This window comes from Microtus oregoni, unplaced genomic scaffold, assembly GCF_018167655.1.
Source record: "Microtus oregoni isolate MIOR12 unplaced genomic scaffold, Mior012 000028F_ref0000031, whole genome shotgun sequence".
In the NCBI taxonomy this organism is placed as follows: Eukaryota; Metazoa; Chordata; class Mammalia; order Rodentia; family Cricetidae; genus Microtus; species Microtus oregoni.
In genome coordinates, this window is record NW_024543087.1 from 16,167,299 (window position 1) to 16,182,955 (window position 15,657).

Consider the following 15,657-nt stretch of genomic DNA (forward strand, 5'->3'; position numbering starts at 1 on the left):
CCTCATGGGCTTCCCTTCAGCTCCTCATACACTCCTTTGGCTTTTTGAGGAAGGTGTCACTATGTCACCCACGCTGGCTTTGAACACATACATCCAACCTGTCCTTGAACTTGAAGCAGCTCTCCTATGTCAGCCTCCCGAGTGTTGGTTATTGCAAGAATGCGCTACTACATTTGGCCCTTGCTTTAGGGTTTTGAACTTATTTCTTCTGGAATACTCTTCTTACTCCTGCAAGGTCCAGCTTACGTCTCCCAAGTGAGGTCTTTCTTGGCAATCTAATCCGGAGCATCTCTTGGTCCCTTCTGAGTCTGGCTCTTTTGGTTTGCAGGTCCAGAGCTGTGGTCATAGCTGAGTTGGTAGAGGACTTGCCTAGCATGCACAAAGCCTCGGCCCCAGCACTGTATACACGGGGGGCGTGGGAGCTTAAGTGTAACCCAGGAACCAGAGACAGGAGACTCAGAAGGTTCACGGTCATCTGTTACACAGCCGATTCCAGGACAGTCTGTGCTACATAAGAACCTGCCTCAAAAAACACGCTCCTCCCCCAGTCACCGCGAAAATAGAAAACAACAACAAACATATAGAAACCTATGTGTGCCTAGATGAAGTGGTACACACCTTTAAACACGGCAGTCAGAGCTCTATGAGTTGAGGGCCAGCCTGGGCTACATAGTGAATCCCAGGACAGCCAAAGCTACATAGTGAGATCCTGTCTCAAAAAAATCACTCCCCTCGCAATAAGACAAAAACCAAACCAGACCAAACCAAAACCATACTGTTTACTTGGCCATTGCCACTTCTGTCCACTAGATGGCACTCCAGCCAGGCCAGGCTAGCTGGCATGACTAGCACATTCACGTCTTTAGTGATTGGCTGAGCCAGTATTCAAAACTCCACAGGACGAGAAAGAGATGACTTGATTCACAGAACCGAGGATCACTTCCAGACCATATGCACGAGCCTACTTGTCTGGCCCCCGTGGACCAATGAGGGCGTAGCAGGGGCAAGTGGCCATAGCAATTTGCTCCAGTCAGCCTCACTTCCAGCAAATGATGATGTTGGGGTCATTTTCTAGTCGCTCATCCAGTTCGTGGTAGCTCATGCCTGGTGGTATGAGGGAGGCAAGGTCAGCCGCCTTGCAGGGTCGGTCAGCCCTCACCTCCCCCAGCCTGCCCCGCCTGCCTCCACCTGTCTTGCAGCAGATCTCATCATAGCTGTGGCAGCCCGTGTAAAGACGGGCAGGGTGGCTCCGTTCCTCCTGAGACACTCGAACTGGATACTTCTGTAGTCTCCGGATGAGGTTCTTCATAAGCCCAAACTGGATCAGCTTCCTGAAGTGATGGTTGGGGAAGAGCGTTGGTACCCTAGCCTAGCCTACCCAACCTTTCCTTCAGTGCCTTACAGGCTAGGGTGGCCTCCAAGGTCACCGTCTCCAGGAAGGCTGCCTGGACTAGTGGGCCACATATTTATACTCATTGGGAATCCCCTGCTTCCTATTTGGCTCGAGGCTCCTCCAGAGAGATTCAAGACAGTTGAACCCAGCGCGCAAGCCTGAGAATGCCCTCTGACCTCTCATCGACGTGCTGCAACTGCTGGGGGTGGCGGCCGATGAGGTCTCGCACAGTGGTGCCGGGGCTCAGACTGCAGTACAACTGGAATACGTCTCGGAGACTGGCCCTTTTGTGCCCTGTGGGTGCCACGGTCAGCTTCCTAGGTGGCCTTATCCTCCCCAAATGGGTCTCCCACAGGGTTTGCCCCTACCTTGTTTGGTGACGTAGGAGAGACATGCCTCCTGCAAGGACTTGTCATCTACCAGGTCCTGGACTTTTGGAGTCGGGCAGTACACATTGGAGTACTAGAACACAGCAGGGGCATAAGGACTTGGATGATGTGCTTGGGGGTCTGGCTTGATCTGGTCCAGGCCAAATGATTCCCATTTTACTTAGCTATATCCCAGCCCCACCTACCTGGAGGATGGAGACCAGTGTCACAACACCATAGTACCTGGGGGAAACAGATGCGCTTAGCTTCCAAACCATGCCTTCCCACCACCACACTCGGGGTCCTTTTGCTCCCCTTTGTCTGGTGGCCCTCAAGTGGGCACAACTGTATCTGCACTCACAGAAGGTTCTGAATGGCAATTCGCACCAGGTTGAGCTCCACGTCCGCCTCAGCAGAGATCTTTTGGACATGGCGGAAGCCATCAATGTACGGCAGGATCTGAAAAGAGGAAAGCAGGGTCAGCAAGGGTGAGCTGAAGCTAAGGTTGTGGGAGGCCCAAGGTGGTAATACTTGAGAGAGGGCCTGTATAGCGTATACCTGCTGTGTGGTGAGGTCCCACTGCGAATTGAAGAAATCCTCTTTGTCTTTGGTAAAGACAGGCACATCATACTCCTGAGCCACAGGAGGGTCAGGCCGCTGCTCAATCACCTTCAAGTGGATGGTGTTGGATTCATCTGCGGGGACCCCACCACATCCTCAGTGTCATCTTTCCCAAGGCGCCCTCAGTCACTACTTTAACTCTCCTAGCATTAACTGAGGCAGGCAGACGGGTCCTGGGAGGATCATTCTTCCTCTTTTATGGAGCAAGAAACTAAGGCCCAGAGAAGGGGAAGAATGTTGCCAAGATACTTCTTCAGTAGTGCTGGAGAATTCTGCTGCCTGCTCCTCCACCCCCATTAGACACTGAACCCTCAGACATCACTGTTTCAACCCACGGCTATTTCTTGCCCACCAACTTGTCCAAGAATCCTGTCCTCCTGCAGGGGCTACGCTCATTTCTGTGCTCTCCCATCCTTCCTCCATTCATATACTGCCCCGGTAGAGGCTGCCCATACCAATGGGTAGAGTGCACCGGCCAGAGGCATTTAGTTCTTCCAGTAAGATGGCCATGATAGGCACCAACTTCTGCTTGCTCTCCTCTGTGGACACAAAGCTGCTTTCGAGCTGGACAGAACATGGACAACATGGTTGAGTAGACCTCAGAGCTGGCTGCATTCTGAGCTAGCTGTTGGAGGCTAGGAATTGGAGACATGGGAGCAGTTTCCCCCAACTGTGCCTGCCATGCACCCACGCCCATCATGTTGCAGACCTCCAGTGTGGTCAAGTAGCCAGCCAGCTTTTTAACAATGGGTTCAAGGGCACAAGTCTTGGCCTGAGCATCACACACGAAGCCCAAGTTGAAGAGGAGGGCATTGCGGCTGTACTTCTTGTGTTCAATGCACACAGGGCAGCCAATCAGCTTCTTCTCCATGGCCGTGCTGGATGGGTAGAGGAGAGTCAGCCCGCCCACAAGCCAGTCTGGGACCCCTCTGCTCCCACCCCACCAGGACCTCACACAGTGATAAGCTTGTTCTGTAACTCAGGCTTGGTGATGATGTACACTTGGACAGTGTCAAACAGCTCTCGGGAGATGAAATCCTCAGGGACCTGCGGAGGGCAGAGATGAGATTCCCTCAGACACTGGGACTGGGTGGTTGTACATCCCACCCAGGCACAAGTCCGCTACTGTTTTCTTTCCCCCGTCTGCCCAGTACTCTTTTGTGTTTCAAAACACAAGCTATGTTTTGGAAAGCTTCCTGGCTTTTGCATTCATTATTCCTACTGCCTGGAATACTCTGCTCTCACCTAACTTTTAGACGTCATTTGTGTCTCAGTTCAGTGACTCTCTTGGGTCATTTAACCCTCCATGAGACCGATCATCTCCCTGAATCCTATAGCCTGATTTGCCACAAAAACCGCTTGTGTGGCAAATTTCCCTCCCCTACTAGGAACCAGAGCCCTGGGTCTGTGTATCATCTCCATTCAAGGAATGGATGGTAAGCCTGGAGGCAGCACAGGGACCCAGGCAGCCAGCTAAGTTCCGGAGAGCATCTCTTTCCTCGTCAGGTCCCGGGAGTGTGAAAGGCACCTGATAGGTAATTTTGGGTCCTAGCGTTGGGTGGAATTCGCTGAAGAATATGCATTCAATGCGGCAGCTGCTGCCCATGGCGCTGACCGGTCCTGAGTCTGTAGTCCCTTGTCTTTCGTGCGGTGGTCGCTTCCACCCCTGGGAACACCTGTCAAAAAGAGAAAGAGGCCTGAGCTAGGTCACACAGGTTTGTGAATACAAACCAAAAGCGCCGTCAACTCAACAGCGCCTGCGCAGAGCGCCTCGGAGGCGTGGCTGGCGCTGGATGGGATGGGAGGGGGCTTGTCCCAGGAAGTCTTGGGTGGGTGGACAACGCACCCGGAAGTGAAGCGCCTCCGTAAAGGAGCGGTGGCACGGCTGGCGGGTCCAGGGGATCCAATTTATTTTGGAGGAAGTCACTGCGTCGAACCTGAGAAGCAGGTGAGAAAGGAAAATTCCTACCGTGGAGGTACAGCGTGCTAGGTGCACGTGGGGAGGCAATGTGCAAAGAGACTCACGCTTAGCTAGGAAAGCAGCTGGGAACTACAATTCCCGTAGTGCTCCACGTCTTCCGTCCGGCTAGTGATGACGTGCTGCATTTTGGGATTTGTAGTTTTACTTGTCCTCATGCATTCCCACCTGGTCGGTGCGATCAGTACCACTTCAAATACAGGTGTTTGACAGGTAGATTTTGTTAAGTTGGGACTGTTCTTGGTGCCTACTTTGTTCTGCTTCTGTCCTAACTTCTCCGGAAAAAAGGTGACTTTCCTGCCCTAAATTACTGTCCTCGGTGAGGCGTGGACAGTGGGCACCCTTGCCAACGCCTACGATGCTTTCAGGCGGTACAGCTATCAGCTGGGCTGACCATGGCCCTTTCTGTGGAGACGGAGTCGCACATCTACCGAGCTCTGCGCACTGCCTCTGGGGCTGCAGCCCACCTTGTGGCCTTGGGCTTTACCATCTTTGTGACTGTACTTGCCAGACCTGGCTCCAGTAAGTAGATAGAACTCATAGTTGACTTATGGGAGTGAAAATCCACTTTTCTTGGGGAATAGGGGCAGTAGGAAGTGAAAGGGCTTAACTCGTGGGAACAGGCTTGGCTGGCTGAGGAATATTATGTCCCGGGGAGAGTAGATCGGTGTGGGGGCTCCGCCAGCCTGGCCAAGCTTCAGAAAGTACATGGTTTCTTTTTGACTTGGCATTTCTTTCCTGACTCATGGAGCTGCTGGAAGAAGGAGCTGCCAGAGGAGTGGCAGAGCATGTTACCCCAGGAAGTGAGTAGGGGTGGGTGGCTAACATGAGCTTGTTACCAAGGGATTCACATTTTGGCATCTCTTTAGATGAAGGTGGGCTGTTCACGTTCAGGCTGTAGGGTTGGACATACTGGTTTCTTTTTCCCTTTGCTCCATGAGGCTTCCTCTTCTCATTCCAGGTCTGTTCTCCTGGCACCCTGTTCTTATGTCTCTGGCTGTAAGTAGTGGATCTGGGTAACTTTTAGGGGTAGAGTGTGGGCATAGGTGGTGACCCTTGGGATCCTTGAAGGCATCTAGTGCCAGCTTAGAGGAGTTGCGTGTTCCAACTACTGCCTCTGACATATATCTAAGGATTGAAAGATGGTATTCAAGACCAGGACAAATGGGGGACGCTCACCCAACCACAAAATTAGGCTTCTCTCACCTCCAGCCAGGAAGCTGAAAAATTACATTTGGAGATTGCTCTGTCCCTAAAAACCTTAGTTTATGGTGATGCATCTAATTTTCCCTGAAACAGTGCACCCATGTGGATAGCTCTTGCCGAGAAATTGTATCCAGCCTCATGGGAGGCAAACAAAGCTTGTGAATCATTTATTACTGCCACGTCTCAAACCTTGTTTGCTGGGTAACTTAGCAGAGTTGACATTTCGGAAAAGTACCTAGGGAGAAGTCTGGAGAGGCAGCTATCCCTAACTACTCAGGGCAGACATTTTGCCCCCCACACAGGGCCTTCCACTGGCTCACCAAATGCAGCATCTTGTCCTTGGGGAAGGAATGAAGGATGGACGGGGCAAAGTGCACCTGCGTGGAGGGTTATCTAAAGTGCATACAGTACTCTGATTTGAGTCTCTGTCTCCTCAGTTCTCCTTCCTGATGACCGAGGCACTCCTGATGTTTTCTCCGGAGAGTTCACTGCTGCGTTCCCTCTCACGGAAGGTCCGAGCACGCTGCCACTGGGTGCTTCAGCTGCTAGCCCTACTCTGTGCCCTGTTGGGGCTAGGGCTTGTCATCCTCCACAAAGAGCAGCTTGGCAAAGCACACCTGGCCACCCGACATGGGCAGGCAGGGCTGTTAGCTGTGCTGTGGGCAGGTCTGCAGTGTTCAGGGGGCGTGGGGCTGCTCTACCCCAAGTTGCTGCCCCGATGGCCCCTGGCAAAGCTGAAACTCTACCATGCCACTTCTGGGTTGGTGGGCTACCTGCTGGGTAGTGCCAGCCTCCTGCTGGGCATGTGCTCATCCTGGTTTACTGCTGCTGTTACTGGTGGTGCTTGGTACCTGGCTCTGCTGTGTCCTGTCCTCACCAGCTTGGTAATCATGAACCAAGTGAGCAATGCCTACCTATACCGCAAGAGGATCCAACCATGAGCTTCCCAGATACCAGGAAGCCTGGATTTGCACCTCAGCATAGGACCTGGGGCTAGAAACCTGCTTGACCCTCTGTCAGGGAACATTCAGGTACTAGGGCACTCGGGTAGATCGGTGACATTTCTGCTCCTTGTGCTGGAGTGCCCTCCCTTTTCTTGCTATCAGCTCAGGGGAGCCCGAATCATGTGTCTGATGAAGTTGGGGTTGCAAGACTGTCTCCCCAGCCATACAGCTTAGATTTGTATTGGTATGTCCAGAATCACGGATGAAAAAAGTAAAATAAAGAGAAAACTGAAAATAACGAAAAACAAACTGGAAAGACTATGGGAGGAGCAGTGCCACTGGGATGGTTCTCGCTGATGCCATCAACGTGAGACTATGGGCAGCAGGTGAGGCGGGGACCCCTGCAAATGGTGGTGTTCTCCCAGAACCCTGCCTCTAAGCTTCCTGCAACACCCAGCGCATTAGTAGGCGGCAGGTGCACAGCACAGCTGTTTCCAGCGAAGTCCTGGAGTCTGGGAACATGGTTAGCTCAGTGGAGGGAGGGAGACTGTTCAAACAGGTTTCCTGCACAGGGCACAACTTAGAGTTGAACCAAGGTTAGTTATGGTGGCAGGTGGATCTCTGTGAGTTCAAGACAACCTGGTCAACAAAGCCAAAGCTATAATAATAGACCCTTTCTCGAAAAAGAAAGTTGAATCATAAACAAGAAAAACTTTCCTTTTGATTTCAGACAAATTTCCCATCTCCCATGTAGGCTTTGAACCTGCTGTGTGGCCAAGGATGATAGCTCAACCTCAGATCCTCCTGCCTCCACTTCTGAGCACTGGGCTAACAGTATAAGCATACATACCATGTGTATGTGTACCATACCCCTCTAACTCAGTGCTGGGGCTCAAACCAGAGCTCTGTAAGCACTAAACAAGTGCTCCTACCAACTGAGCGCCACCTTCAGCCTCAGGTTTTTCTTTGAGATAGGGATTATAGGTGTTTGCCACCATGCCCTGCCTAAGACAACTTAAGATGGAGAGGACTTCAGCTGTCAAGTCCTCTTGCACAGGGCCTTCCTAATAGACTGAGGAGATAAAAAAGGAGTAAGGGACTGAGGTAATAGCTCTGACCAGATTGCTTAGTAGCAGATATGTAGTAGAGAAGAGGTGGGGGCAATGGAATTCTTAGGTGGAGTTGCCATGGAACTGAGCCCTAGGACCCAGAAAACACATTTAATTTTGCATTTGGTAAGGACGAGAGGGCTGCACAAAGTGGCCTAAAGGAGCCAGGGAGCCACACCTCAAAGAACCGCTTTATTGATACTGTGAGGCTGGGCTTGGCTGCCCGCTCAGGTGGTCCTGTAGAAAATACCTGGGAGCTGTAGTGGCTCTGGCTAGACAGTCACTGCCACAGCAGAAGGGCACAAGAAACCCTGACATGAATGCAGTCTGGGGGCGGGCAGAGATGTACAGACCCATACTGGTTGGGCCCCCAGGACATTTTTGGCAATTTCAAATCCTTGCCTTGGCTCAGGGCTGTTGGCAACCAGTTTCGAATGTGACGCTAGCCCAGGAGCTGCGACACCAGTGTCCCTGCTGCCACTTCCTTGGTGAGGAACTGCACCTGCTGAGGTACAGTCTTACCACAAATGGGGGTCTGGACTGGCTGATGCTCAGAGGCCCCATACCTGGCATTGTGGTTGTCTGGAGTTGGAACCAGGTAGCAAGGGTCCCATGTAGTGTTGCTGAGAAACAGCAGAAGGCCAAAGAGACCCCCAGAAGGCCCTCCTCCCCATCCTCAGAGCAGTCAGTGCCCTGGAGTAGCTGGGGCGCTACACTCAGTGGTCTGGAGTTACAGTTTTGGAGGAGCTGCCTCAAAGGTAATGAGACTGGATTCTGGGGTAGTCCCCTTCCCTGGGGGTGTGGAAGCTTTTTCTGAGGGCAGAGGACTGTCCTTTTTTGCCCCAGCCTCCTCTTCATCATCATCCATGCTGGGCCAGACAGACTGATCCTCCACTCTCTTCAGCCGCTCATTGAGAGCCTTTAGGGCCAGTTGCCTAAAGCCAGAAAAGAGAAAACAGGTCACACTGGGCTTGGGAGAGGCACATGTTCTGCAACCTTCCTCAGAAGGCCAACTCCTCCCACCAGAGACTGGTCCCCAGAACCCCATGGCTTCCCTTCCTCATGCAGGGTCCAGGAGACTGGCCCAGGATCTGCTTTGCCAATTAGAATGTGGAGCTTTCTCGTCACTGTCAGACCTCCAGGCGAAGTCTGTTGCTTAGAGATGGATTTAGTGCCTTAGGGCAGACAAGTGGAATGTCCTAGTCCCTGGGGATGAGCTCCTGCCTGTGCACAGGTGTCATACCCAGGGACAGGGTCCTTTATTTGTGTGCTATTAAGGATTAAACCTAGGGCTAGCATTCTACCACAGAGCTATATTCCCAGCACTTAAAACAAACGAATCATTTTTTTAAAGGCAAGTCTTGTTAATGAAATCCTCCATGCTGGCTTCAAGCTAGCTCTTATAGCCCAGGCCAACCTTGAATTCATGATCCTCCTGTCTCAGCCTCCCGAGCAGAGGGGACTATGGGCCTGTCTCACCAGGCTCAGCTAGGGTTAATGAAGCAGCATCAACTTCAATCATTTCACCCTTCCTAACTATGATAATCTTTCTAGAAGTTTCCCAAAGCCACCCAAGTCTTAGCAGAGCCCACGTAGAAGAGAAACAGCCCACGTGGGCATGCACAGAGCACACCCTATTGTTCTCAGGGGCAGACTTGGTGAGAAAATACACCTGGGAATTTTGTGTAGACTCCCAGAAAGACTCAAGCTGTAGGGCCCAGAACTAACCTGCAGCATGCTTTGGGTGTTTCTCCACACCTTGGACACCAGCAGGGAACTCCTTCAAGGAGGATGTGCCCTACTCACTGAGCAACACAGCCTCAGTGAAGAACAAGGTCCCAAGTCTTCTGCAGTCTGGCCCACAGAAGGTCAAGTGGCCACTTGTAGCTGGGTCACTATCGATCCTGGTGGCTCAGCCTATTTACCACTAAAGGCAGCCATTCTATGGCTTCTAAGATCAAAGAGTCTACCATGCCAAGGAAAAAGGTAGGAAAAGCAACAGGGACAAGGGCATTAAAAACCCAACACACTCCAACCTGGCCCAGTAACAGTCCTTCTCTGTCACTCCCCAGACTACTCTTGGAGATGTCCTTGTCAGTATTCAATTTCCTACTTCCTGCTTTTAGTCCTTTGGGTCTGAGAGTGGCATACAGTCAGAGGACAAATTGTAAGAGTAATACCCACTCCATGTAAGCCAAGAACCATCAGACTATGCCAGGAACCTGCCTCTTGCCCCAATCCCCACTCTTTTCTGTCCATTTTGTTTTTTTTTTAAAGATTTTATTTATTTATTATGTATACAACATTCTGCCTCCATGTATGCCTGCAGGCCAGAAGAGGGTACCAGATCTCATTACAGATGGTTGTGAGCCACCATGTGGTTGCTGGGAATTGAACTCAGGACCTCTGGAAGAGCAGCCAGTGCTCTTCACCTCTGAGCCATCTCTCCAGCCCGATAGTGGTTTTTTGAATGACCAGTCAACCACAGCAACTCAAGATCTCTCCCTGGGGCAAGGTAACCTCTGGTCCAGTCCCATCCAAACAGCTCGAAAGCTCACTCTTCCTCTACTAAATGAGGTCAAAATGGACTTGTCGTTAGGACACCCCCCAAAACCCTCAAGCTCTAAAGCCCAGAATTAGGCCTGCAGCATGCCCGGGTGTGTTCCCTCACCTAGCGCTGGTAACTCCCTCAAGGAAGTCGCGGTCTACACTCGACTACACAGCAGCAGCAGGAGTGAATAAGCCCGAGAGCATTCCTCCACTGAAGTCAGGAACCCGCTTCGCAGCTGAGCAAAGGCAGGAACCTCTGACAAAGGCTGAGCAACAGGCTTGGGAGACACGGCCTGAAAAGTCTCAAAAATAACACTGGACACTATAAAGAGTCCATAGGTCTGAGGGAATAAAAGCTTTCTCCTGCTTTGACTAGTGTCCAGTGAAGAACGCCGTGAAATTACTGATGCTGCAGACTCCCTGGGTTGGAGGGCTCAGCCCTGCCTGCTGTGGTCAGCAGGTTCCCACAGTGGTCATTCAGCCTGTCCCCATGTTTGGTGACACATGCCTGAAAGAGGAGCAAGTTTAGTAATACCCAATCATCCTACGGTAAGTGGAAGGAAACACTTGAGGACACAGACATTGCTCCCCTCCCCATCACAGGAGAAAGGGACCAATAATCTCTGTCTCCTACAGGATCAGTGTCTAGAATCTGGAAATTCTGAGGCCAGACCAAAGGTGACTGGGCAGTCTGTAAACTGGTTAAGTGGCCAAGTGGTGAGAAACACACACTAGAGCCCTGAAGCCTACACACTGAGTTCCTTCCTCAAGGCCCAATCCCAAATCCGCTCCGAGGCTGCCCCCAACTCCAGGCTGTAGTTCTCCTGCCTGTGTAGAGCAAGCTCCTCAATGGATGGCCTGTGACCACAGTCTAGCTAGCCAAGATTCTGGAAGATTCCCAGTTACCTTCTCCGCTCGGCGTCTTGAGGGTCTGTGCCTGGGAGGCTGATAGTGATGGATGATGGGGCTCCCACATCATAGCGCTTCACTGTCTTCTGGCATACCTTGACTTTCACCAGGAGTCCATGCACCAGGTTCGCTAGCAGCCCCACCACAGGCTGCATAATCTCCGGAAAGAAGGTGGCAAAAGCAAAATGGTCAGCCATGTCCCCTCGGCCCCGGCTATGGCGCTGATAGAAGCGAAGATACACCCAACTGGACAGCAGTCCAAAGCCGTAGGAAGCCAGGGCCGGGCTCTGGAGCAGCGTGGCCAGCCGGAGCAGCAGCAGCAAAGCCAGCAACAGCATGGGAACTACGCTGACGCGGACCTGGGGCACTCGCAGGACCACACAGTCTCCCATAGTTTGCTTGAGTGCCACCAGGACACCACCTAGGAAACCCAGGGCGCCATGGATACGAACAGTGAACAGGTAGACCAAGTTGAAGGAAGCCATGTAGGTGAGGAGGTAGGCGAAGGCCCCCAGAAGCCCCACGGACACATTCACCACCGAGAAGAAGATGAGCAGCTCCAAGGCTCCCCAGAGGGGTTCCAGTAATCGCCCGGCCACCACTACTGTGGCCAGACTAATGGCCACGTCCCACACGTGCTGTTCCATCAGCCCATGGGTGGCCAGGGTCCAGATCCAGAAGTTGGGTGGGAAAAGGTAGCCCGGGGTGACCGCCAGGCAGTCCGTGTCCACGGCGAAGGAAAGGAGATAGAGGAACAGTACCACGGCGCACAGCGCCTTCACCACCACGCTGGCGCTGGCCAGGATGGCCCCCAGATGCTGGCGGGCACCGGGGAGGGCGCGCTGCATTTTCCCGGCGGACGTCGACTTGAGGGAAGGTGAGGAAGGTGGCCTAGGGGCCTCCCCGGGGCCTCGTCCCAGTCCGGCCCCGACGGGAGGCCCAGGCCCGGCTACTCACTGCTCTCTGGGAAGGCTCTGGTTCCGGTCTGGTCCGGTTGTAGCTCCAAGAGGAAGAGAAAGCCTTGCTGCCAGGCCAGAGCCTATGCCCCTGGCCGAGGACCTGAGGTTAGGCCCTGAGCGGCTTGGGCACGCCTGCCGGCTGGTTCCGTAGGCCCAGCGGCCAGGCTGGCCAGGCTAGCGTTGATCTCAAGGCTGGGCGTCCTCCATCCACTGTGAGGCTCTGCGGGGTACTGGTGTCTTGTTCCGGCCCAAGTCAAGACCGTTTAGATCCTTCTGGGATAGGGTTTTGACTTGACGGTACCTCCTCCCTTCTCCGGGACCGACAAACAGGGACGCCGCGCCTGCGCGCCCCCGGCGGCCGCCTCGGCCCTGTGCCCTCTGAGCCCTTGCCTTCCGGCTCCTCGGCATGCTGGGATACGGAGTCCGTATACAGAGCCGACCGGTTTCCGCATAGAACCACAAGTCCCAGAAGCCGTGCGTCCGACCGGTCCCGTAGCGGGTTAGGCGGGGGTGCTTGGGAGTTGTAGTTCTCAGGGCTGACTCCTCCAGTTCTAGAGGAGGGCGGGGAACCAGTTAGGGAAGTCGGGGTCAGGATAGGATCGCGGATCTGGGAAGGCAAACGAGGTGTTGAGTGCGCGGGATCAGGAGGCAGCATAGCCTTGGACCACACACTTGTTCTCTGGAGGGGAGTGACCATTTGTCATTTGTACAGGTGCAGCAGTGTTTTTGTAAGCGGGTACATAAAGATGTTGAAAGGTTCTGGTGTGTGGTACCAATGTGTGTGAACTAATGAGAAACTCTGTGGTCTGGCAAATAAGAGCCTAAGGCGGGCTAGAACTCTTGGTCCATTATTTGGAGTCAATGTGATATTGACTGAACATTTTTGAAGTGCAATTTCACAGACCTCAAAAATAGTGAGGATTTCAGGCTCCCCTCCCCCCTTTGTTTTCAAGACAAATCCTCTCTGTCTAGCCCTGACTGTCCTGGAACTCACTTTGCAGTCCAGGCTGGTCTCGAACTCACAGAGATCCGCCTGCCTCTGCCTCTGCCTCCCGAGTGCTGGGATTAAAGGTGTGTGCTACCACCTCCCAGCATTCTTCTTACCATAAGGATCAAAGAAGGCAGAAATGTAAGTGTCAGTTCATTTGGGGTGTTCACATTGATCTTATTCCAGTGAACTGGATGTGCCTCATGAACTGAGGTTTTTCACCTGAGGGGTAGCAAGGGGTGAGGCTTTGCTACTTCAGTGACTTTTTTCCCACCAGAGACTTGATTCCACTGCAGCTGAGAGAGCTCTTCCTACAGGACCATCCAGGTTGGTCTGGGCTCAACTTCATACTATGGTGGCTGCCAGCAGGGTGTTTCTTGAGGTTTATTTTAAAATATTTTTGTTTACATGTATGTGTGTATCTGCCGTTATGTATGCAATTCACAGAGGCCACAAGAGGATGATGGATCCCTGGAGCTGGAGTTAGGTTGTGAGCTAGCAGATGTGGGTGCTGGGGGTGGAACTCAGGTCCTTTGTAAGAACAGCAAGCACTTCTAACCACCAAGCCATCTCTCCAGTCCTGAGATTTTTTGTTACATATTGTTGCTTTTTAAAAAGTGCATAGTTTAAAAAATGTGATGAATTCTATGACAAGGGACTTTATTATAAAATGCAGAACTCTTTCATCTCAGCACAACTGCCTGTGTGTCTAAAGCTGCCTTCCATCCTTTATTTTTGTCTGGGGTCAGGGTTCCTACTGTATGCCACATACCAGTGTTTGTTAAATTTGGTTTAGCAAATTAAAATATAGAGTTCCTGGGTGGTGGTGGCACACACCTTTAATCCTGGTGCTTGGGAGGTAGAGGCAGGCAGATCTCTGTGAGTTCGAGGCCAGTCTGGTTTACAGAGTTAGTTCCAGGACAGCCAAGGCTACACAGAGAAATCCCGTCTTGAAAAAATAAAACAAAGGAAAAAAAAAACAAACCAAAACAACAATAAGAAGGAAAACCAACCAAAACAAAATTCAGAGTCAACAATTCAGTCAGATTTGAATAAATAATTTTCAGGGTAGGGACGATGTCCCATGCAATATTAAACACACACACACACACACACACACACACACACACACACACGCATGCACAACCATACACCTTCTCAACCAAAACAACCAAAACCCCACTTTCCCTCAAAGAAAGAATAAGTTTACTCAGAGCAAAGAGATAGCACAGATTCTACACTGATGATACACCATCAATATTGACAGTGACCCACATGAGTGACAGGAATCAAGGGCCAATCCCCCTTTTTGTTTTTGTTTTTTCAAGACAGGGTTTCTCTGTGTATCCCCGACTGTCTTTTTTTTTTAATTTTTTTTAAAATACTAGTAGGATTTATTTTTTTAAATATTTATTTATTTATTATGTATACAATATTCTATCTGTGTGTATGACTGCAGGTCAGAAGAGGGCACCAGATCCCATTACAGATGGTTGTGAGCCACCATGTGGTTGCTGGGAATTGAACTCAGGACCTTTGGAAGAGCAGGCAATGCTCTTAACCTCTGAGCCATCTCTCTAGCCCCTCCCTGACTGTCTTGAAACTCAATTCTCTAGATCAGGCTGGTCCCAAACTCAGAACTCAGAGATCCATTTACCTCTATCTCCCTAGTGCTGGGATTAAAGGTGCGTACCACCACTGCCTGGTCAAAAGACCTATTTATTATTAATTTATTAAAAATTTATCAGAGTCTGTGTGGTGATGGTGCATGCCAGTATTCCCAGCAGTTGGGTGGCTGAAGCAGGATGATCAGGACCACCTGTAGTTTGAAGTCACACTGGGCAACACGAGACTCTGTCTCAAAAGAAACAACAAAAGCCGGGCGGTGGTGGTGCACACCTTGAATCCCAGCACTTGGGAGGCAGAGGCAGGTGAATTTGATGCCAGCCTGGTCTATAATAGCTAGTTCCAGGATAGGCTCCAAAGCTACAGGGAAACCTTGTCTCGAAAACAACAACAACAACAAAAAAGTGAAAAAACCAACCAACAAACAAAACAACAACAACAAAACAAAACAAAAGAAAGAAACATCAAAAAATTATCTGCAAATCAGAACTGACTGAACTTGATCTGACAACCCTGCCCCTGCCTCAAAATATGTGTGCTGTTTCAAAGCATGGGAGCTGTTTTGAGGTATGAGGACAGCTCCTGCAGCAGTGAGAGAAACTGCATCTTGGCTGAGGCCTAGAATGTCCTTTAACATGTTGAGAGATGGCTCAGTGATCAAGAGCACTGGTTGCTCTTCCAGAGGTCCTGAATTCTATTCCAGGCAACCACATGGTGGCTCACAACCAACCACCCATAGTGAGATGAGATCTGGCGCCCTCTGGCTGCAGGCAGACGTGCAGACAGACACTGTATGCATAATAAATAAATCTAAAAAATGTTTTGAATCCAAGTGTTTCCTCCAGCTAGTCCGTGTGTGTGTGTGTGTGTGTGTGTGTGTGTGTGTGTGTGTGTGTACGGACACAACAGGCCCTCATGCTCTTGTGTGAGCATGTTGTATGGCATCTATCACTTCCTTATTTATTTTTGAGACAGGATCTCATTGTGCAGCCATGGGTGGCCTGGA

At 51.3% G+C, this 15,657-nt stretch overlaps 3 protein-coding genes across 4 annotated transcripts; 1 reads left to right on the forward strand and 2 right to left on the reverse strand.

Annotated features, from left to right (window-relative positions):
• Positions 1 to 759: 759 nt before the first annotated feature.
• On the reverse strand, positions 760 to 4,128 carry Nprl2 (NPR2 like, GATOR1 complex subunit). The gene is made up of 11 exons (XM_041677290.1): positions 3,911 to 4,128; positions 3,338 to 3,429; positions 3,092 to 3,260; positions 2,838 to 2,946; positions 2,320 to 2,456; positions 2,123 to 2,220; positions 1,968 to 2,004; positions 1,762 to 1,855; positions 1,570 to 1,687; positions 1,189 to 1,331; positions 760 to 1,104 (listed from the first exon to the last, which is right to left on the reverse strand). The coding sequence occupies exons 1-11, from the start codon at positions 3,986 to 3,988 to the stop codon at positions 1,037 to 1,039; spliced, it is 1,143 nt and encodes a 380-aa protein (XP_041533224.1). The 5' UTR covers positions 3,989 to 4,128; the 3' UTR covers positions 760 to 1,036.
• Positions 4,129 to 4,194: 66 nt separating this feature from the next.
• Positions 4,195 to 6,975, forward strand: LOC121464396 (cytochrome b561 domain-containing protein 2). 2 transcript variants are annotated; one of them, XM_041677330.1, is made up of 4 exons: positions 4,195 to 4,330; positions 4,729 to 4,882; positions 5,322 to 5,359; positions 6,004 to 6,967. In XM_041677330.1, exons 2-4 carry the CDS (start codon positions 4,756 to 4,758, stop codon positions 6,505 to 6,507), a joined length of 669 nt encoding a protein of 222 aa, XP_041533264.1. In that variant the 5' UTR covers positions 4,195 to 4,330; positions 4,729 to 4,755; the 3' UTR covers positions 6,508 to 6,967. The 2 variants fall into 2 exon arrangements, with proteins under 2 accessions (XP_041533264.1, XP_041533265.1); XM_041677331.1 differs by lacking the exon at positions 4,729 to 4,882 and having other exon boundaries at positions 4,210 to 4,330; positions 6,004 to 6,975.
• Positions 6,976 to 7,798: 823 nt separating this feature from the next.
• Positions 7,799 to 12,401, reverse strand: Tmem115 (transmembrane protein 115). The gene is made up of 2 exons (XM_041677607.1): positions 11,076 to 12,401; positions 7,799 to 8,554 (listed from the first exon to the last, which is right to left on the reverse strand). The coding sequence occupies exons 1-2, from the start codon at positions 11,924 to 11,926 to the stop codon at positions 8,350 to 8,352; spliced, it is 1,056 nt and encodes a 351-aa protein (XP_041533541.1). The 5' UTR covers positions 11,927 to 12,401; the 3' UTR covers positions 7,799 to 8,349.
• Positions 12,402 to 15,657: the final 3,256 nt, after the last annotated feature.

Bases quoted from the DNA above. Each gene is read 5' to 3' on its own strand.
- Tmem115 (XM_041677607.1), bottom strand. From the start codon at position 11,926: ATGCAGCGCGCCCTCCCCGGTGCCCGCCAGCATCTGGGGGCCATCCTG. The intron at 8,555-11,075 runs GTAACTGGGAAT...TTCTGGCTTTAG, and splicing joins CAAGACGCCGAGCGGAGAAG to GCAACTGGCCCTAAAGGCTC.
- LOC121464396 (XM_041677330.1), top strand. From the start codon at position 4,756: ATGGCCCTTTCTGTGGAGACGGAGTCGCACATCTACCGAGCTCTGCGC. The intron at 4,883-5,321 runs GTAAGTAGATAG...TTCTCATTCCAG, and splicing joins ACTTGCCAGACCTGGCTCCA to GTCTGTTCTCCTGGCACCCT. The intron at 5,360-6,003 runs GTAAGTAGTGGA...CTGTCTCCTCAG, and splicing joins CTGTTCTTATGTCTCTGGCT to TTCTCCTTCCTGATGACCGA.
- Nprl2 (XM_041677290.1), bottom strand. From the start codon at position 3,988: ATGGGCAGCAGCTGCCGCATTGAATGCATATTCTTCAGCGAATTCCAC. The intron at 1,856-1,967 runs GTAGGTGGGGCT...GCTGTGTTCTAG, and splicing joins CACTGGTCTCCATCCTCCAG to TACTCCAATGTGTACTGCCC. The intron at 1,105-1,188 runs GTGGAGGCAGGC...TCATACCACCAG, and splicing joins TGAGATCTGCTGCAAGACAG to GCATGAGCTACCACGAACTG.